At 40.3% G+C, this 21817-nt stretch overlaps 1 protein-coding gene across 1 annotated transcript; it reads right to left on the bottom strand.

Moving 5' to 3' along the window:
* Nucleotides 1-1225: 1225 nt before the first annotated feature.
* On the bottom strand, nucleotides 1226-21587 carry LOC138809399 (V-type proton ATPase subunit D). The gene is made up of 9 exons (XM_069995921.1): nucleotides 21391-21587; nucleotides 14766-14883; nucleotides 13344-13423; nucleotides 11125-11192; nucleotides 9767-9811; nucleotides 7573-7676; nucleotides 5343-5409; nucleotides 4253-4331; nucleotides 1226-2107 (listed from the first exon to the last, which is right to left on the bottom strand). The coding sequence occupies exons 1-9, from the start codon at nucleotides 21429-21431 to the stop codon at nucleotides 1966-1968; spliced, it is 744 nt and encodes a 247-aa protein (XP_069852022.1). The 5' UTR covers nucleotides 21432-21587; the 3' UTR covers nucleotides 1226-1965.
* Nucleotides 21588-21817: the final 230 nt, after the last annotated feature.

Below are 21817 nucleotides of genomic sequence, written 5' to 3'. Positions count from 1 at the left end.
ACACCATGGAATTCTGGTTGGAGCACAAATTATCTTTCCTTGTTGACTATGAGGAGTGTTCTCTGTTAGCAGACGTGTAGGTAGATGTTTCCTTATTGACATGGACAAGGCACTAAGGGCTGTCAGCATAAAGCTTGGGGGTGGAGAGGCATTCTGTAAGGCAGATTTATCTTAAGTATAGCCAGTGTCTTGAGCACACTTGAGGATAGCACCTGAGTTGTTATTTGATATACTTCATCCCATTTTTTTCTCCAGGCCCTTCTGAATCTCCCAAAAGACACAGTTATATACCAACATGAAGGTATGTGTATATACCTCTAACCTACCCGTTTTCTATCCCTGGACCAGACCATGTCAATGCCACCCAACACTCATTATCAATTATCGTTTTTTGTTTCTTTTTAACAAATTCTAAACATGACATCGCCTTAAGTTTTGTAGGCAATTAAAAACCAATAAATACCAGAGCTCTGTTGAAGCCACATGATTCACTGATATAAGCTAAATGTTTGCTTTAGTAAAAAAGTAAATAATATAGGTCCTACCCCTACCTTTTATTTCTGCCTCTGAAATTAAGATTCACTTGACTTGTATTCTAGCTATGCTGCTGTGTTTACCAAACTAAGCCTTAATTTCCCCAACAAAATAAAATGTTGGGAAATTAAATATTAAGTAGTTCCATGCTATTTACTTTTAAAATTCTTATTTTCCAATCATTAAATTTATACTCAATCTGAGATTTTGTTTTGTAAGCAACAATAAGTTTCTTACAAATTAGCTCCTCTATAATAAGGTTGGTATCTTACCTTTAAACATAAAGTTTTGGGTGTGTTTTTTTTTTTAAGTCTTAAATATAAGGGAAGCAGGAGAGGGACAAGAGGGTGTTAAAAACTCTTTAAAGGTAGACTACTTGCCTAAAACAAGTTGCAAGCAATGCTGAGTAGACTGAGGGTGTGGCTCAGGTGGTGGAGGCCCTACCTAGCAACCTTCAAAGACCCTGATTTTAAGTCCCAATCCCAGAAAGGAACAGGAAAAATAAGGCTGAGGAATGGATAGTCATGCCAAACCAAACAGTACCAGAAATCTCAGCAATCAACCTGATAGGGACACTCAATTGCCTCATATTTATAAATGAAAACAAATTATTTAGATTCTAGTAAAACTATCTTATTAAAATGGGAATTAGTATTTTCTTAGATTAGGAAAGAAGTATTATAAAGCCCTCTTAATTCATGGCATTTATTAGTACCCAAAAATGCAGTCATTGTTACAACATAAATCATTTAGTGAAACACTGATATGGGGATCAGGTAACCAAGGTTACCTTAACATATCTACAGGAAAAAGCTTTCTGGACATCAATGCAAGTCACTGATCTGAGCATAAGGACATAAGTATTCTTAGCAGTAAGATAACTTTTTTTTTTTAAAAAAAAGATGTCAATTTTACTTTTTGTAATATAATTACATTTAAATTGGCAGAGCTGCTCCCATGACAGACAAGAAACCTGTCGTGCAAGAAAAAGTAAGTGAAGGTTTCCATAAAGCTTAAGGCAGAAGTATCACAGTAACACAAGAGTGGGTAGAGCAGTCTCAACAGTGCCAAAGTCTATGAGCAAATGGGTAGGAATGAAGACCGCCACAGCATTAGCCTAAGACCACCAATGTTTTCTAAAGCTATTTCTTAAGATGCCGGCTAACACATCACAAACAACAGCTGAAGATGGAATAGTGTGAAACTTATATGGATTAAACCCTATAAATTACCAGGCAGGTTCTACAATCTCTTTCAGCTGTGGTATGTGGTTATTGAATTAGGATTCTGCAAGTTCTCACAGGACACGAAGGTAAATTTTACACCCAGTGAATTTTTTAGGTTAAAAAATAAATAGCCACACAAAACCTACACAGTAAATTAAAATGGAGCCAAGTGTTGGGTGTTTCCAAAGAAGCAGAACAGGAAAGATTATTCAAAGAGAAGATCTTCGTCCTTCTCTTCAACCAGAAGGTTTGCAGGCTCCATCACTTCTCCAGCTGCCCTCCGTTGCTCCAAGTCCTTCTCAGATTTTTCCTTGAGAATCTTTTTCTTCTCCTGTATTTTCTTTAGCCTGCCAGATGAAGGGCGAAATTTTCTGGATGATATTTCAGTACTTAATAGACTTGATTTCTTTTAAGTTTTCAAACAAGAATAACACAAAACTAGAACAAAGTTTGATACTCCAATTAATTTCAATAAGCCATTTAAACAAATATCTGAGGTACAATATAGTCAATAATTGATTTAAAAAGTGCTATCCTAGGTTAAAGAAAATGTGGAACCTATTTTTTAATGCAACAGATTTTGAGCATTCAGATATTAAAGTTTTGGATCAGCACAATGCTGACCATAAAGGACAGAAACAATAATTTGATAAGATTATCAATAATACATCATCATACTCAGGCTGCTCAAAGTCTAAGACCAGCAGTCTTCCTTAAACATTCCTGCTTTGGTCTACTCTCACTTCTCTGAGCCCAGTGTACCAACCCCTTTACCAATTTAAATTTATTCCCATTGGCTCTTAAAATTTCATAACCAACTCATGGACTACATGCACCAATTCTCAGCATGTACTGTGCTAATTCTCTAATGGTACAGTTTATGCTGTTTGGTAATGCCCCAAGTTCTTTATACGATCTACTTAACATGCAATATGTATTTCCTGACTAATTACAGCTTTATCAGTTTTTATGTAGAAACACCCCAATCTAAATCTGTTTAATCATAAAAAATAAGTCTTAAATTTTGGAGATGCTATGTTTTAGATAGGTAAGAAATGTCTCCACGGCCTTTGGCAATATACCAGTCATGTTTTGGGGTTTTTGGTCAGTTGTGGGGCTTGAACTCTGGGCCTGGGCACTATCCCTGAGCTCTTCAGCTCAAAGCTAGCATTCTGCCACTTGAGCCATAGTGCCACTTCTGGTTTTCTGGTGGTTAATTGGAGATAAGAGTCTCACAGATTTTCTTGCCTTGGCTGGCTTTGAACCACAATCCTCAGATCACTGCCTCCTAAGTAGCTAGGATTACATGCGTGAGCCACTAGCACCTGGCAGCAGTCACATTTGTCTGCAGGGAGTATGTTCCAAGACCTGCAGTGGATGTCTAAAACTGAATAATGCTAAACCTTATGAATACTAATCATCTGAACTTCACATCCACCTATTAAGCCAACCATAAACTGAACATTATACATGTGTTTGATAAAATTAAGTACAGTTAGAAATTAACTTATTTATTTTTTATTTTATTTTGTGAACATACTGTACAGAGGGGTTAACTCATTTATTTTTAAGTCAAGAACTTTTCTTACTTTTCTTTGTCAGTCATGGCGCTTGAACTCTGGGCCTGGGCGCTGTCCCTTAGCTCTTCAGCTCAAGGCAAGCGCTCTACCACTTGAGCCACAGTGCCACTTCCAGTTTTCGGGTGGGTTATTGGAGATAAGAGTCTCATGGACTTTTCTTGCCCAGGCTGGCTTTGAACCGCAGTCCTCAGCTTTCAGCCTCCTAATTAACTAGGATTACAGGCGTGAGCCACCGGCACCCAGTCAAGAACTTTTCTTTTCCCTTAAAGGAAAACAACTTTGTGAATTTCTAGCATCTCTATATTGTGAGTCCATTATTATATACATTGAGCTATGTGAACACAAGCACTGCAATATCATGACCGGCAACAGTCAGCTCAGAGAACTGAGATGGTTGCTATGTGGCTGTAGCCAGGCAGCATCTGCACTGTGGCTATGCTGGACAAAGGATCATTTACCTAACAGTGGGACAGTCAGATCTGACCTTGCTTTATTATAAAGCATACAACTGAGAACTTACAAATTATTTCTTCATTTTCCATTTATTTTCAGCCTTCAGTTGACCATAAGTACTGACCTTAAAATCACTGGAAACCGCATAAAAGTAGGGCTACTATATTGTCAAAGGCTAAGGATATGTTTTGAAAATAGGTAAGACATAGCATCTCCTCCCAAAAAAATCTTTCTTCTTTTTGGAGATGAGGTTTGCCATGGAGCCCAGGCTAGCTTAGAACTCATGATTCTCCTGCCTCAGACTCCCAGGTACACCACCATACCTACAACTTGTCAAAAAAAAAATCAAGCTGTGTTAATTCCGAAGAATATAAGCCAACTAGTCACTCAGCAAATTGAGCCTTTGGAATATGAGGAGAAAAAAAATAAAAAGATCAATAACTGCCAGATTCAACAAACCTATAGAACTCTTCCCGCTCTCTTTCATCCAGCTCTGTGATGATATAAGCAAGGGTACGTTCAATCCGGGGAATGATGACTAGAGTTTAAAAAAATATATATGTGAGAACTTCTGAGCCCCCTTCCTTCCAAATTACCAATGCACATTTGTTAATTTTTTTAAATTGTAGAACTAAATACATATTGAATGCACCAAACTTAGACAACAAAAACAAAAAATTACAATGAAATATACCCCAGACATCCAAAAGTAGCAATTATAAATGTTTTCTGTGTACAGAAAACCTTAAACTGTAATAGATCCAACACTGAATTTAATGAATATTTATAAGCAGGTAACACTGAACCCTGGATGTTATTTTAAATACACCAGATTTCTACTGCTATGTTTATTTTATTTATTTATTTTTTGGTCCGGTCGTGGGGCCTGAACTCTGGGTCTGGGCACTGTCCCTCAGCTCTTCAGCTCAAGGCTAGCACTCTACCACTTGAGCCACAGCGCCACTTCCGGCTTTTTTTCTTTTTGCTTATGTGGTGCTGAGGAATTGAACCCAGGGCCTCAGGCATGCAAGGCAAGTGCTCTACCACTGAGCCACCTTCCCAGCCTTCTTTAAACATTTCTTTAATGGAAACTAAGGTTCTTTGAGCAAAAAGCATTATTATTATGTAGCTATGTCCTTAAAATAATGAAATAAGAGTTGTAAAATAAATGCATTCAAGTAGGAATTTTACTTTTAGAAATCAAAAAGAATGGCCTAAAGGAGAGGAACATAAAGCATATTCAAAAAAATAAACTGCTCAATAATCAGAAAAAAGTAAACACGAAACTCCTGAGAAAGTTTCTACCTCTTATTAAACACACAAATGACTAGAAATGAATGCAACATTCCATAATCTTACCAGGGTTGTCTTAACACCCCCCCCCAAATTATACACATACATTTCCCACTTCTTTACTGACACTTGCTCTTCACTAAGACAGTATCTTCCTTACCTTTCAGTCTCAAGCACCCAGTGAATCCCAGCAGCTGTTAGCAAGTGGGGAAGGAATGGACAAGTAGATAACAAAGCACTGACAGCTCTGACTCACCGTGCTCAATGGCATTCACACGCCTGTTGGTTATCTTGATAGCTTCATCCAGAGTCACAAAGGAAGTCTAAAGAGGACAGATTAATAATGACAGCACCAAGTCTTCCTAACTATGTTCAGCTCTACTCAGACTAGACTTAAGAATGCATTTTGGAAAACAAAGAATCTCTTGTCAGTACACTTAAAAAGCACAATTTCTATGAGATTTTTCATATAGCTAGCACTATTGTTGTGCTGTTAAAACTAATTACTTTGGACTCATTGAAATAAAGACATAAAAGTGACAAGAGGCCAGGTGCCAGTAGCTCCTTGCTACATAAGAGGCTGAGATCTGAGGATCATGGTTTGAAGCCAGCCAAGGCAGGAAAGCTGAGACTTTCATCTCCAATTAACTGCCAAAAGGCTGGAAGTAGAGCTGTGGCTCAAGTGGTAAGCACCATTTTTACCATCCTGGATAGCATCTAGGCCCTCAGTTCAAGCCCCAGGACTGGCACAAAAAATAAAGTAACAAGAGGAGAGAATCAGTAATATAACCTAATAAACAATCTGCAAAAGGAAAAAAATGACTTCCACACACAATGACTTCCACACACAAACCATGCTATTTTGTGTGTGTATGTGTGCTTGAACTCAGGGCTGGTGTGTGTGTGTTTGAACTCAGGGGTGTGTGTGTGTGTGTGTGTGTGTGTGTGTGTGTGTGTGCTTGAACTCAGGGCTGGTGTGTGTGTTTGAACTCAGGGGTGTGTGTGTGTGTGTGTGTGTGTGTGTGTGTGTGTGTGTGTGTACACTCAGGGCTGGGTTCTGTCCTGGAGCTTTTGTGCTCAAAGCTAGGGGTGTGTGTGTGTGTGTGTGTGTGTGTGTGTGTGTGTGTGTGTGTGTGTGTGTGTGTGTGTGTGTGTGTGTGTGTGTGTACACTCAGGGCTGGGTTCTGTCCTGGAGCTTTTGTGCTCAAAGCTAGGGGTGTGTGTGTGTGTGTGTGTGTGTGTGTGTGTGTGTGTGTGTGTGTGTGTGTGTGTGTGTGTGTGTGTGTGTGTGTGTGTGTGTGTGTGTGTACACTCAGGGCTGGGTTCTGTCCTGGAGCTTTTGTGCTCAAAGCTAGGTGTGTGTGTGTGTGTGTGTGTGTGTGTGTGTGTGTGTACGTACTCAGGGCTGGGTTCTGTCCTCTGTGTGTGTGTGTGTGTGTGTGTGTGTGTGTGTGTGTACGTACTCAGGGCTGGGTTCTGTCGTGTGTGTGTGTGTGTGTGTGTGTGTGTGTGTGTGTGTGTGTGTGTGTGTGTGTGTGTGTGTGTGTGTGTGTGTACGTACTCAGGGCTGGGTTCTGTCCTGGAGCTTTTGTGCTCAAAGCTAGCACTCTACCACTTGAATAAAAACACTACTTCTGGAATTTGGTGGCTAACTGGAGATGAAGGCATATGACCAACTTTCCTGCCTGAGCTGGTTTCGAACCAGTGATTCCCAGATCTCAGCTTCCTGAGTAGCTAGGACTACTGGTATGAGCAACCACTGCCAGGCTTATTTTTGCATTTAAGTCTAGCCAAGCAAAGTATGAAATTGGACTACATGTATTTTTTTAGAAAATAAAATGTAGGGGGGCTGGGAAGTTGGCTCAGTGGTAGAGCGCTTGCCTTGCATGCCTGAGGCCCTGGGTTCGATTCCCAGCACCACATAAGCAAAAAGAAAAAAGCCGGAAGTGGCGCTGTGGCTCAAGTGGTAGAACACTAGCCTTGAGCTGAAGAGCTGAGGGACAGTGCCCAGGCCCAGAGTTCAGGCCCCACGACCGGACCCAAAAAAAAAAAAAAAAAGAAAAGAAAAGAAAAGAAAATGTAGGGATAATTGTGCAGAAGCCACATTTCAGAAATCAAAACATAAGCTGGGCACCGGTGGCTCACGCCTGTAATACTAGCTAATCAAGAGGCTGAGATCTGAAGATCACAGTTCAAAGCCAGCCTGGGCAGGAAATTCCGTGAGACTCTTATCTCCAACAAAGCACTAGGTGCTGTGGCTCAAGCGGTAGAGCGCTTGCCTTGAGCTGAAGAGCGAAGGGACAGCGCCCAAGCCCAGAGTTCAAGCCCCACTACTGACAAAAAAAAAAGAAATCAAAACATTAGGTTTGTTTCACACAGGACCATACACAGCTAAAATTACAAAGCCCAGTAAAGTCCAGCACAGGCTAGGAATGTCCTCCACTTGACTACTAGAATCAGAATTGTCTAGCTCTGCGTTTGCTGACCTGCAGTGAAGCCAGTTCCACCAGAAGTTCCACTGCTTTGGCATAATTCCTCTTTAATTTAGCCAACTGTTCCCCACCTCTGGCTAAACCGGTCAGTTCATAACCTGCAACAACCAGTCAGACAACATTTGTAACTAGAGAGAAAATAATCCTCTCCAATAAAATTCCAAAAGGAAAACAATTAAGAAAAACACCAAACATAGACACAAATCCACAAAATCCTGTTAAATACAAACATTAAGTACCCATTTCACTTTGTAGTCATTATAGGAGCATACTAAATTTTTCTACATGGATACTATTATAGAGGAGAAAAGTGAGTGTGTGTGTGTGTTTTGCTGGGGATTGAACCTTGAGTGTCATCCCAGGCAAGCTTCCATCCCCAGCCTTAAGAAGAAACTGTAACAAACCTTCAGTGCCTAGCTCACTGATTTAACACCTCTATTCTCTTTGGGAATTCTATTGCCTGGTGTCATAGTAGAAAGACGTTCTCTGATAAGAGGTAGATCATGTTTGATTTGTTTATATGAGCCATACTTAATATTCTACATGATTTGAATAAATAGTATATGACCAGTAACACATGACTTGAAAAAAAAAAGTCAGGTGCCAGTGGCTCACACCTGTAATCCTAGCTACTCAGGAGGCTGAGATCTGAGGATCCTGGTTCAAAGCCAGCCTAGACAGGAGAGTACATGAAACTCTTTTCTCAAATAAACCACCAGAAAACTGGAAGTGGTGCTGTAGCTCAAGTGGTAGAGAGCTAGCCTTGAGCTGAAGAACTGAGGGACAATGCTTAGGCCCACAGTTAAGCACCATGAACAACAAAAGAAAAAGAAAAAAGAAAAGAAAAGAAAAAATATTGTTTCTATGGGAAAAAAGTTCCTTTACTTGGAGAAGACTGAGTAAATATGAATTATTACCACCAAAATATTATCGAACTAGGAACAGAATGGATGACACAAATTACAAATAAGGGGCTGGGAAGGTGGCTCAGTGGTAGAGTCCTTGCCTTGCATGCATGAGGCCCTGGGTTCGATTCCTCAGCACCACATAAGCAAAAAAAAAAAAAAAAAGCCGGAAGTGGCGCTGTGGCTCAAGTGGTAGAGTGCTAGCCTTGAGCTGAAGAGCTGAGGGACAGCGCCCAGGCCCAGAGTTCAGGCCCCACGACCTGACCCAAAATAAAACAAAAAAAAAAAAGAAGCCAAAAAAAAAAACAAATTACAAATAAATAGGTGGGCTAGAAATACAGCATTCAAATTACATCACCACATTTAAGATCCATATTTTACTTTAAAAAGACAAAGACTTTGCTTAAAAACTAGAAATTATAAACAATGTATTACAAGTATAGTGTTGCCCCTGCTTTCACTATATTTGATGTCAGTATAACTTGTGGAGGAGATGGGGAAAAACCAGTTGTTTAAGGATACAGGTGGACCTGTTGCAACAATGAGAAGTACAAGTTGTCATGTCCAAAACGAGCTCTACAAGGTCGGGGCGGGGGGAGAGGAGGGGAGGGAAGGAGAAGGATTGGGATTGGGGGGGAGGGAGGAGGCTGGGAAGGGATGTGAAGGGTAAACCAAAGGAGGAGGGTGCAATGCTTGGTAAGAAATGTACGCATTATCTTGCCCATGTAATTGTAACCCCTCTGTACAGTATGTTCACAAATAAAATTAAATTTAAAAAAAAAACAAAAAAACAAAAAACAAGTATAGTGTAGTGCTGCATAATAAGTTATCGAAGTTTAAAAAGCCTTTTTTTGGCTGGTCCTGGGGCTTGAACTCAGGGCCTAGGTACTGTCCCTGAGCTTTTGCTCAAGACTAGCACTCTACCACTTAAGCCACAGCTCCACTTTTGGCTTTTATAAGTGGTATTAGAAATTAGAAATAGGAGTCTCATGGACTTTCCTGCCAGAGCTAGCTTTGAACCATGATCCTTAAATCGTAGCCTCCTGAGCAGCTAGGATTACAGGCAGCTAAGGTCTCGTTTGTAAATGACAAATGAACACACAAGGATATGCTTCTAAGTTAAAATTAAGTATTTTAAGATATGGGCAATGTTTATTCCTGACCATCTATCTGAACTCGTAAAATCTGACAAGGGTGCTTTCCCAACAAGCTTCATCAAAACAGGAAGCAGAGAGGATCCCAGAGACATAGACACACATTAACATGAAAAGTTTCACACTTACTGTCAGTGCCTTCATGGTAATGTTCAAACACTGGTAAGGTAACACCTGGTAAAGAAGATGGATATATAGATTCACAAACAAGGACCTTGATCATTTTGCTTTGTTTTGTTTGGCTATTTTGGAACTCTTGATAGTCCAAATTGGCTCTAAACTCACAATTTTCCTATTTCACCTACTCAGTGCTGGTATTTTTATAAACAAGTACTACCACTGAAGTACTTTTTTTTTTTTAAGTAATGGAGTTTTTGAATTAAGGGACTGGCCTTGCTAACAGATACACTTCACCCATGTCCCTAGCCCTTTCTAGTATAGTAATCTCATATTTATGTCCCAGCTAGCCTGGACCTTCACCCTTCTATTTATGCTTTCTGCATAGCTAGGATGACAGTTGCATACCACAACATTCAGTTTTTGTTCATTGAGATTGTTTCAAATTTGTTTTTTTTTACTTGCCTGGACTGGCCCTTATCCCCTGATCTCTACCTGTGAAAGTGGCTAGGAATTTAGGCATGAAACCACTCCCTGCTTAAAGTACTGGTTTTTTCTTTTTCTTATTTTTTTAGGTGGGGTGCAGTCTTAGGGCTTGAACTCAGGGCCCTTGGGATTATCTGAGCATTTTTACTCAAAGCTAGTGATCCACCCCACTTGAGCCACAGCTCTACTTAGTCTAGCTTTTTGCTAGTTAATTGGAGATAAAGAGTCTCACAGACGCTCCTTGCCTGGCTGGCTTCAAAACACAATCCTCAGATCTCAGCCCCCTAAGTAGCTAGGATTACAGGCATGAGCCACTGGTACCCACTTTAACGTACCATTTCTTTTTTGGGAAGGGGATGGAGAGCATTGTTTGGTTTTGTTTTTGAAGTACTATTTCTTAATCAGTATTTCCTATGTTTCTTTCATGAAATATTCAAAATCAAGTCTGGAATAATAACTGGTTTTAACTGATGAATTTAATATTAATAGCCTGCCTTCTAGAGTGTTAAGGACCTGGTTGTTAATGGTTTTAACATATAGAGCCAATGAACTTGTTCTATGTAGAAGATAGAAAATGGGACATCAAGATACTGTCATAAAAGTGGTTACTTTTTTAGCCAGGTTCAAGCCTATAATCTTAGTTACTCAGGAGGCTGAAGTCTGAGGATTGAGGTTCGAAGCTGGCCCCAGCAGAAAAGTCCCTATGAGACTCCTATGTCCAATTAACCACTCAAAAACTAGAAGTGGAACTGTGGCTCAAGTGGTAGAGCCTTGAGCACCAAGAGGCTCAGGATTAGCACCTAGGACTTGAGTTCAAGCCCCACAACCAACAACAACAACAAAATGTTACTCTTTTAAATGGTTCTAAAAGATTGGTAAGTTACCTGCTACATTATCTTTCTTTGCTCGAATCTTCACTTGAGCTTTATTTACATTTTGGATAACTGTGGTACTGCAGGGGGAAAAAAAATTGTTGTCTTGTTAGAAATAAACCTAAGGCTCCATTGGATAGTTTCAACATTAAATGAGACCAAGAATGAGATGCCACAAATTAAGTGTGCTTTGATCTACCTTTTACCAAAAAAAGAGAAAAATTGCAGCTATCAGATGAGGGCCTCAGAGAGCAGTAAATGAACAATAGTTAAAACACTAGTCAGAAGAAAAACAAAAGAATAATTTTAAAGTTCATGACTGTTTTTAGCAAATACAGGGATGTGATTTTACAAGCTCACAGGTTTTTCCCCCCTTCTCCTCCCCCCCCCCCCCCCGCCCCCGGTCCGGTCATGGGGCCTGAAATCTGGGCCTGGGCTCTGTCCCTCAGCTCTTCAGCTCAAGGCTAGCACTCTACCACTTGAGCCACAGCGCCACTTTCCGGCTTTTTTCTTTTTGCTTATATGGTGCTGAGGAATCGAACCCAGGGCCTCATGCATGCAAGGCAAGTGCTCTACCATTGAACCACCTTCCCAGCCCCAAGCTCACAGGTTCTTATGCTAGTATAAATTTAGAGAAAATGTTCTTTGCTTCTAAGTTTGCTGTTCAGTTGTTATGCTGGTGTTCAAATTCCTTTACCATAATCTCCTTTTGGCTGCAATGTGACTCCCCATCTGGTACTATAAAATGAAGTGTTCTAAAACAGAACAATCATGTGCCGCTTACCACTACTGATTTCTTCTCTCTGCTAGAAATCCTGTCAGCAATGGCAAATAACAGTAGTCTACTCTTCAACTGACCTAATAGCTCTCTGGCTGCAGACTTCCCAGCAGAGAAAGTTCCTACAGTAAGTAAGCCTTATGACACTGGGAAAAGAAAACTAAAACTCCTGAGAACAACTTTCACCTCAGTCCCTAACTAGTCACAAGCATTTCACTTAGATTAACAAGGCTTATCTATAGTCCCCCCAGCAATATCTGAACAATCACAATTAAATAAATTGGCATAATCCCATTTGAAAACCACATGTATACTTGTAAAGCATTTTTTTTTTCTGCCAGTCCTGGCCTTGAACTCAGGGCCTCGGCACTGTCCCTGAGCTTCTTTTGTTCAAAGCTATCCCTCTACCACTTGAACCACAGTGGCACTTCAGGCTTTTTCTGTTTATGTAGTACTGAGGAATGAACCCAGAACTTCATGCGTGCTAGGCAAGCACTCCACCACTAAGATACATTCCCAGTCCTGTAAAGCATATTCTAATATGACGAAAGCCATAAAGTTCCTGCCTTGCAAATAAGAGTTCACTCTCAAAATTTTATCCTAAAGGAAATAACTGAAATTAAAAATGAGAAATATATGTATGAAGATATTCACAGTCCTTCCTTAATATTCCAAAAATCTGACAATCAAAGTTCCAGCTATAGGAGAAAAGGTTAAGAAAATATGGTACATCTTAAGAAAGATGTTACAACTATGTTAAAAATAAGCAAAATGTTGATGAACCAATGTTAAATGAAATAGACTATAAAATAGAAGTCACCAATAGCTCACGCCTATAATCCTAGCTACTCAACTGAGATCTAGGGACAGTGGCTTGAAAACAGCCTGGGCAGAAGTCTGTGGGATTTTATCTCTAACCAACACAAAGCCAGAAGTGAAGCTGTGGCTCAAGTGGTAGGACATGAGCTTAAAGCAAAAAAAGCTCATGGGCAGGCCCAAGCCCAGAGTTCAAGCCCCAGGACTGGCACACACATACACACACACACACACAAAAGGCATATGTGAATGGGAACAGACTAAGAGCTGAAATGATAGAATTCAAAGTGATCAATCTTATTACTATAGCATTTGTCTTTAATGCTTATGTGTTTTTATTTTTTTTATTATTATGTCAGTAATGGTGCCTGAATTCAGGGTGTGGGTGCTGTTGCTTACCTTTTACACTCAAGTCACAGTTGAGTCACAGTTCCATTTCCAGTCTTTTGGTGATTAATTGGAGGTAAGCATCTCATGGACTTTCCTACAGAGGGTGGCCTCAAACTTCAATTCTCAGTTCTCAGCCTCCCAAGAAGCTAGGATTGTAGGTTAGAGCCACCAGTATCCAGCTTTGTGTATTTTTAAATTACAGTGGTAATTATGAATTGGAAAGCTCTGGTTTGTTTTAACACCTTACCTGAAGTCCCCTGCTGTGAACTTGGCCTCAGCAAGTGAAAAGGCAGCTTCTCTCATCACTTCACCCATCAACATTTTAGTCTGGAAAGCAGAAACCAACAACAGAGTCAACCAAGCTTTTGTAGGGAAGAAAACCACATCATAATTAAGTTCTTTCAGTAACCATCAAAATTTTATGTGAGCTGTAAAATGTCAATATTTACTGTTGACTTGATAAAACAAAAATGTCCAATAACATGTTACAACATTGAGTCTTATCATTAAAACATTAATAGGGATGCGAGGGGGAAAACAGGAGAGAAAAATGGAAGAGGCAACATTGACCATGAAGCATTGTGCTCATAACCTGATTTATGAAATTATAACCTTTTTGTACAACTACTTAGTAATAATAAAGAAAAACATTAAATTCATTAATAAATGAAAAACTAAATCTTCACTGAGGGACCCACCTTTCCTATTGATTTGCTCAAATTAGTCTCTTAAATTCATTTCCGGTAAAGTCAAAATCTGAATGACCTACAATGTGCCAGCACTACTCGAAGTACTAGACATACAGGGCTGAAAAGACAAAGTCCTTGCTCTCTTAAACTTACATTCTCTAATGTGGAGGGAGAAATATATCAAGCAAGAAAATACCATTCAGTAGTACTAGCTTTGATTTAAAAAAAAAGATGTGACAAAGTAAAATGGTAGTTACATTAAGATTGGGAGGACAGCAATCTCTGAAGAGACTAAAATACCTGGAAGAGCTAGTCAGAAGTAGTTCTGGGGAATGAACATCTTAGAAGATGAAGAAATCAGGCTGGGAAAATATGGCTTAGTGGTAGAATGCTTGCCTAGCATGCATGAAGCTCTGGGTTCGATTCCTTAGTACCACATAAACAGAAAAAGCCAGAAGTGGCTCTGTGGCTCAAGAGGTAGAGTGACAGGCTTGAGCAAAAGAAGCTCATAGATAGTGCCCAGACCCTAAGTTCAAGCCCCAGGACTGGCAAAAAATAAAAAATAAAAAGATGAAGGAATAGCTCATGGAAAGACCCGGAGAAAGTCATTAGGAAGAATACTCCAAATGAGGTCAAAGAGGCAGGCATAAACCAGGTCAAGTGGCTCTGTAAGCATGATTCAGGAGTGTCAATTTTAGAAAGTGAAGTATCTGAAACTAAAATCTTTATGTAAGTACACTACCATGTTTCAATACCTGTTATAATGGCAATTTTAATTTTGGAAGGAAAGAAAAGAATTCAAATAAACAGAAATTAAGAGTTAGGCATTTAGTAGTAAAATGTGTGCTTAAAATGTACAAGGCCCTGGATTGAATCCCAGGACCAAAAAGGAAAGAAAAAGAAGTTTAAACGCCAATGGTCATACTGGATTTTTCTTGAATACTTATAAAAAATACTATTCTAAGTAAAGTGCATTCTACCTCTATTATCTTCTTTAAGATCTGTCGAAACCGAAGAGTTAAGGCATCAGATTTTTTCTTCAGGAGGTTTCGACCTGTCTGAGCTCCTTTTAAACGAGCCTTCATGATGGTCTGTGCCCTACATAAACAAAAACATTTATTGTTACTGTTTAAAAGACACAATAATACCTCTGGAACACAGAGTTAAAATTACCTTATGTTCTATTTTCCAGTTTTTGAGACAGGTCTCACTATGTAGCATAGGTTGGCCTCGAACTCACAATCATCCTTCCTCAGGTTCGGTGTTTTATTCTTTTGATGTAATAAGTATAAGAAGACACATTTGTATCTGACAAACTTTTCTTTTATGTTTTTATTGTAGAAATAGTGTACAGAGGGGTTAGAGTTTCATGAGTAAGGTAAATGAGTACATTTCCTATCCAGCTGTTGTTACCTCCTCCTCTGTTTATCCCCTACCATCCTTTCCCCCCCACCTTCCAAAATCCTCCCCCCCACCAAGTTGTAAAGTTCATTTTCAACATAGTGTCTTATACATCTCATTGTTACAATGGGTCAACCTGTATCCTTATTTAAGCATTTTGTTATTTTGTTAAGCATTTTCTATTCCCCAAATTAGAAATATGTATATACAAGATGCAAGACACTTGGGGCTGGGAAGGTGGCTCAGTGGTAGAGTGCTTGCCTTGTATGCAGGAGGCCCTGGGTTCGATTTTTCAATAAACAGAAAAAACAGAAAAAGCTGGAAGTGGCACTGTGGCTCAAGTGGTAGAGCGCTAGCCTTGAGCTGAAGAGCTGAGGGGACAGCGCCCAGGCCCAAAGTTCAGGCCCACGAACGGACCCAAAAAAAAAAAAAAAAAAAAAAGATGCATGACACTGACATCAAATACAGTGAAAATAAGAGTTATATCATGGGGGAAGCACATAAAAGAAGCAAAAAATCACATAGTACATTTTAAGTACGTTAAAAACAATAGCAAGAAAAAAAAAAGCTGTGTCCCTATCTTAGGGTTCATTTCACTTAACATCATCTTATATAGTTATATATACATAGCTTTTGACCTTTACTGCTTGTCCTAGACTTATACTAGTTATTGCAAATAAGGGAAACCTGGAACCTATGTTTCTTTGGGCCTGGCTTACTTCACTTAATATAATTTTTTCCTAGTTATTGCAAAGAAGGGAAACCTGGAACCTATGTTTCTCTAGGCCTGGCTTACTTCACTTAATATAATTTTTTCCAAGTCTTTCCATTTCCTAACAAATGGGGCAATGTCATTCTTTCTGATGGAGTCATAGAATTCCATTGTATGTATGTGTGTATACATATATGTATACATATATACATATACATATTCATCTACTGAGGGGCATCTGGGTTGGTTCCATATCTTAGCTATGGTAAATAATTCTGTGATAAACACAGTTGTGCTGGTAGCTTTAGTATAGTCTTGTTTGTGATTATTTGGGTAAATGCCCAAAAGTGGGATTGCTAGGGGAGCTCTACTGCTTTCCAAAGTGGTTGAACAAGTTTACACTCACACCAACAATGCAGTAGGGTTCCCTTTTGACCACATCCCCTCCAGCATCTGTTGTTATTAGATTTCTTGATTCTAGCCATTCTAACTGGGGTGAGGTAGAATCTCAATGTTGTTTTGATTTGCATTTCTTTTTTTTGGGGGGGGGGGGGGCGGAGGGGTCCAGTCGTGGGGCCTGAACTCTGGGTCTGGGCGCTATCCCTCAGCTCTTCAGCTCAAGGCCAGCGCTCTACCACTTGAGCCACAGAGCCACTTCTGGCTTTTTTCTTTTTGCTTATGTGGTGCTGAGGAATAGAATCCAGGGCCTCATGCATGCAAGGCAAGCGCTCTACCACTCAGCCACCTTCCTAGCCCCTGATTTGCATTTCTTTTATGGCTAGAGAAGTGGAGCCTTTCTTCATGTGTCTATTGGCCATTCTTATTTCCTCTTCAGAGAGAATTCTCTTTAAGTCTTTAGCCCACTTGTTGATGGGGTGGTTGTTTCTTTGAGGATTTGTTGAGTGATTTCGTTTTTTGAGTTCTAAGTATATTTTAGATATAAGACCCTTGTCCATTATATTGCTAGTGAAGATCTCCCAGTTTGTGGGCTTTCGATTGATCTTGCTAGCTATGTCCTTTGCCATGCAGAAACTCTGCAGTTTCATGCAATCCCATTTGTCCAATCTTTCTTTGATTTGTTGTGTTTCTGGGTCTTTATTAAGAAAATTTCGGCCTGTGCCAAGGAGCCCTACAGTTTCTCCTATTCCTTCCTGTAATGTTTTCAGGGTGTCTGCTTTGACTTCAAGGTCTTTGATCCATTTGGAGCTGATTCTGGTGCAGGGTGATATATAAGGGTCTAGCTTTACTTTTCTACAGGTGTTATACCTATTTTGCCAGCACCATTTTCAACTGTTTTCTTAATGCTACAGTTTTCTACCATCAGTGTTCTATAACAAGTTTATTTACAATAAGAACAATTCTACAATCAATATATGAAAAGGTAATTACAAATCCTAATAAAAATTACCAAAAACTTTATTTTTATGCTAGCATAATCTATTTGTTTTGTAATTTAAATGGTATTTAATAATGTTTCAGTTGCCACTAAAGATATATAAGGAAAAAATCTATACCACAGTCTATGATTGAAATTTGGAAGCTGAACAATGCTTACCTAGCATTCACAAGGCTCAAGGTTCAATCTACAGCACAGCAACCACACAAAAATTTGGAATTTGGCCAAGGTAAAATGATTCACACCTGTTATCCTGGCTAGGAGGCAGAGAGCTGGAGGATCTAGGTTCGAGCCAGTCTTAGCAAGAAGTTCACAAGACCCCATTTCAACAGAAAAAAAAAAATGTTGGGCATTGTAGCATGCACTTATACTAGCGACAGGCAAAATATTAAATAGAAAATATCAGTTCAGGCCAGACCAGGCCAAAAAAAAATGCTTTTTCAAAAGTAAGCAGAGAAAAAAATGGCTTAGAGGTATGGGTCAAACTAGAGTACCTACCTAGCAAGACTTGAAGTCCCCTGAGTTCAAACTTTAGTACAAAAAAAAAAAAAAAAGCAGCAGCAGCAGATGAACAGTCTTTGGAAAGCAGTTAGCAGTGGCAGACTTAGCACTGACTGGTCTCAGCAGAAGTCTAATCTAGTGCAGCCGGTTCCGTTTCCAGCCTGAGCAGGAGTTGTCCGCCCCAATATGTACAGTTAACATTCTCTCTTGTTGACATGAAATACCAGAATTTCGGCTTAAAGAGTTGGATCAAAAGGGGTGAAATCCCAATACTACAGATTCCAGTAAGTTTAAATTAGAAAAGTGAACAGACTGATGAAACTGAGTTTACTCTGTCGATTTAAATTTCCTCCTGGACAATGGCACCTCTGTGAAATGGGACAATTTTCAATTAGAGACTTTTCAACTAGACTCTAATTTTCAATTAGAGGCTTCAATTAGAGTTTGGTCTCTTTTTATTGTGTGTGTCTATGTCTGTGTCTGTATATCCGGGTTGGGGTTGTTTTGACCTGGGATTTATTTGACCTCTGAGCCTTACGCTTGTTAGGCACCACTTAAGCCACTGGCCCTCAGCTCTCTTCACTTTCTCAGTTCCTTTCCTGGGAAGAGGGGTGGCCCAGGCCACCTTTCCTACTTACGCTTCCTACATAGCTGTATAACAGACATGAGCCACCCAGAATGTCTAGATTTTTTTTGGTAAGACAGAAGTCTTGCTAACCTTTTGCTGGGGTGGCCTCAAACCATGGTCCTCCTAATCACCAATGCAACTGGCAAAAGTTGCTTTTCAATATTGATCACTTTTTTTCTTTTGTGAGACCATAGTTTGATCTCAAGGTCTTGTGCTTAACAGACAGGCAGTCTCTTACTAGAGCCATACCTCCAGCCCTCAATTATTGAGACTCTCGAGTGACTTGCCCAAGCACTCACAGCTAATAGATAGTAGGAACCAGGATTCGTGTAAGTTCTTTTGACCATGAATCTTCCATGCCTAAGGAGGCATGAAACTTCCATTCTAAACTTGTTTTCATGGTGTAAAAGTGAGTGAAAGCAACATTCCCCAGGCTCATACAATAAAATGGACTGTAACCAGGATAATCAAAACCTCTTCGTTTATATGCTTCTGAACTGGCTCAGCTCTACCAAGAAAAAAAAATTTGACCTTCAAATAAGACAATGACTTCTTTTCCACTGAATCAAAAACATCTGACTACATGACAAAGAATTGGCTGTCAAGCTTTGGGGAAAATATTTACTTCATGCATCTGATTTTCCTCTCAATTAGCATGGTAGACACTCTTAAACAGCAGTTTTCACCTTCACAAACCTATCATTTTCCTTTTCTAAGTTCAAAGAAGTCCATTCTCACCTGTTGGTCTACAAGTTCCAAAATAAAGACAAAAACATGTTAGCATTCTACTGATTATATATAACCAGACTTTAGTTAAAATACTGAAAAATAATTTTATTTGATAACCACTGACAGTGGAGGAAAGAGCTGAGCTCCACTCAGATTTGTACACAGGTGACTGGACATTTTACAAGGAAGGAGACTGCATGCCTCAAGTAGTCAGTGAAATGAGTAATGATTAAAAGGGTTGGTCAGTGTCAATGTGATTACCAGGTATGTCTGCTAGCTGGCAATTATGAAAGTTAAGATTCTATCCTGCCCCAGAAACTGAGATACCCTATCCTTCCTAATAATTACATTTCAAAGGGATAGCAATTAAATGTAAACTTTTTAAAATAAATGCTCTCGAAGAAAGGGAGTTCAAGATGTATCAATCCAGGTGTTGACTAGAACAAATAGTTAATTCCCCTAGCACCTTTGAACTGCTAGCATATTTATTTTTTGGTGCCATGGAGCAAATCTAGTGCCCTGTTCGTGCCAGGCTGATGCTCTGTGCTCACTAACTCAATGGCACTTTATTTGATGGTACCGGAGTATTTAAACTCAGGCCCTCACATTTGTTAGGTAAGTACTCTACCACTTGAGCCATGCCTCCAGCTCTATTTGCTTGTTCTTTTCCAGGTAGAATATCACATTCTTTGCCTGGGCTGGCCTCCAACTTTGATCTTTCCCATGGGTGGGTATGACAGATGTGAAACACCACATCTGGCTTACTGACTGGGATGAGGTCTTGCTAAACTTTTGCCTAGGTAAGCCCCAAACTTTGCTCCTACACCTCCAGAGATTACAGGCCTTCAGTACAGAGATTTGGGAGGATATTCAGGGAGTTTTGACTTCATCCCAGGTTATTTCTGATCTTAATGTATTCTACAGGCATTGCCTTTCAATGAAGATTTCCCACCTAGTAAAACCAACCACTAGAAAAATCGATGGGATGAAGGTAAAATCAAATGTAACAATTCTAAGAGCTGGAGACACCCTACCCCAGCAAGCAGAGTTTGGGGTTTGATTGTAAGCATTTTATATTGTGTCCCCAATTCTGTGAGAAAAAGGGATAGAATGAGGAAAAACACAGTAAGATAAGAAAAAACACAAAAAGTTAAAAACACAATAGCCAAAGGCAAAACTGAATTTCTTCTTCACTAACAAAAAGACAAAGGGAAGGAGAAGGAGGCAAATAATCTTCACTCTTCACAACCATTATGTGTGTCTGAGAAAACGAATATTTTCTTTACAAACACGCCAAGGACCTACCGTGCTGTCATTTTTCCTAACAAGGATATCATTGCCAAAAGAGAAAGGCAGCCCACAATTGAACAGACTCCAAGAAATGGGCTCAAGGAACATTTCTCTCTCTCTCTCTCTCTCTCTCTCTCTCTCTCTCTCTCTCTCTCTCTCTCTCTCTCTCTCTCTCTCTCTCTCTCTCTCTCTCTCTCTCCCCTCTCTCTCTCCCTCCCTCCTTCTTTCTCTCTCATTCTCTCCCCCCCCTCTGTATGTGTATCTTCTACAGATTAAAAATCAAGATACTTCATCCTGGAGGGAGCACAAAGACTGGTGGAAGAGAAAGACATTTGCAATAAAAATCCACTTAAAACGTGATGAATGGTATTCTAGTAATAGAATAGTCTGAAATATTAATAGAAAGTCTGAAAAGGTGCCGTTTTAATAGTGCTAATGTCTCAGAAACGCGAGACTCTTCCCACAGCAGGTGGTGACACTGACGGGATCTTGGGAAGTGAGCAAAGAAAACCAAGATTGAATCCAACGTCCGTGCTAAGAATGGATTTAATCCCCACTTTGGCTTAAGAACCTAGAGTGCATGGCAGTAAACTTGCTTTTTACCGAGCATTTATCGAAGCTCCATCGAGAGGCGACGATTCCGTTATGCAAAGCCAGAATGGCTCCACAAGGGTGTGTGGAATGAATGACTTCATTAAGGAGTAAAGACAGTGGATCGCCCCAAGGCCAGCAGGCCAAAGCCCGGCTGGGAGCGCTCTCCCTGCCCCAGGTTCACTCAGGAGGAACGTGTGACCGAGCGGCAAGGCTGAGCCTGGATTCACGAACGCAAAGACCCTGGGAGTCGAGTTCAGGAGCAGACCCAAGAAGGAAGGAGCCCTAGTGGGGCGTCCAGGGTCGGGAGGAATCGCGCTCGGAACAGACAGCCTTGAACCAGCGAGCGCCACTTACATTCGCGAAGGGAAGATCTCAATCCGGTCTTTGCCCGACATTGTAACGATGACCACTCGGCTAGGGAAACCTTGGCTGCAACAGCTCCAATACCGTACGCTTCAGCGCCTGCCCAACACCGGAGTCAGCTGATTGTGTCACCTGATCTCCGGTGCGAGGAGGCACCAGTGGTGCCCATCTCTCATTTCCGCTTCCTGGACAGAGGAGGCGGGCGGACAGAGGAGGCGGGCGGAACGAAAGCGATGCCCGGATGTTGAGGCGCGCGCACAGCGGAATTCCGGTTCGCCTGGCAGCCCCTCCTCCCTCACCTCCCAGGCCGCTGCACAAATCGCTGTCCGCGTTGCATGAAAAAAGAGGAGGTTCACACGCCTTCTCTCCTTCCGTTTTTGTTTCTTCGTTTTTAGTTACAGCGCCGTCTTATGGCTGA

Source organism: Dipodomys merriami, unplaced genomic scaffold (assembly GCF_024711535.1).
Source record: "Dipodomys merriami isolate MVZ:Mamm:240054 unplaced genomic scaffold, mDipMer1.0.p SCAF_497, whole genome shotgun sequence".
In the NCBI taxonomy this organism is placed as follows: Eukaryota; Metazoa; Chordata; class Mammalia; order Rodentia; family Heteromyidae; genus Dipodomys; species Dipodomys merriami.
Note: the sequence above shows the minus strand (reverse complement) of the source record. Positions and strands in the feature narration are given on the sequence as shown.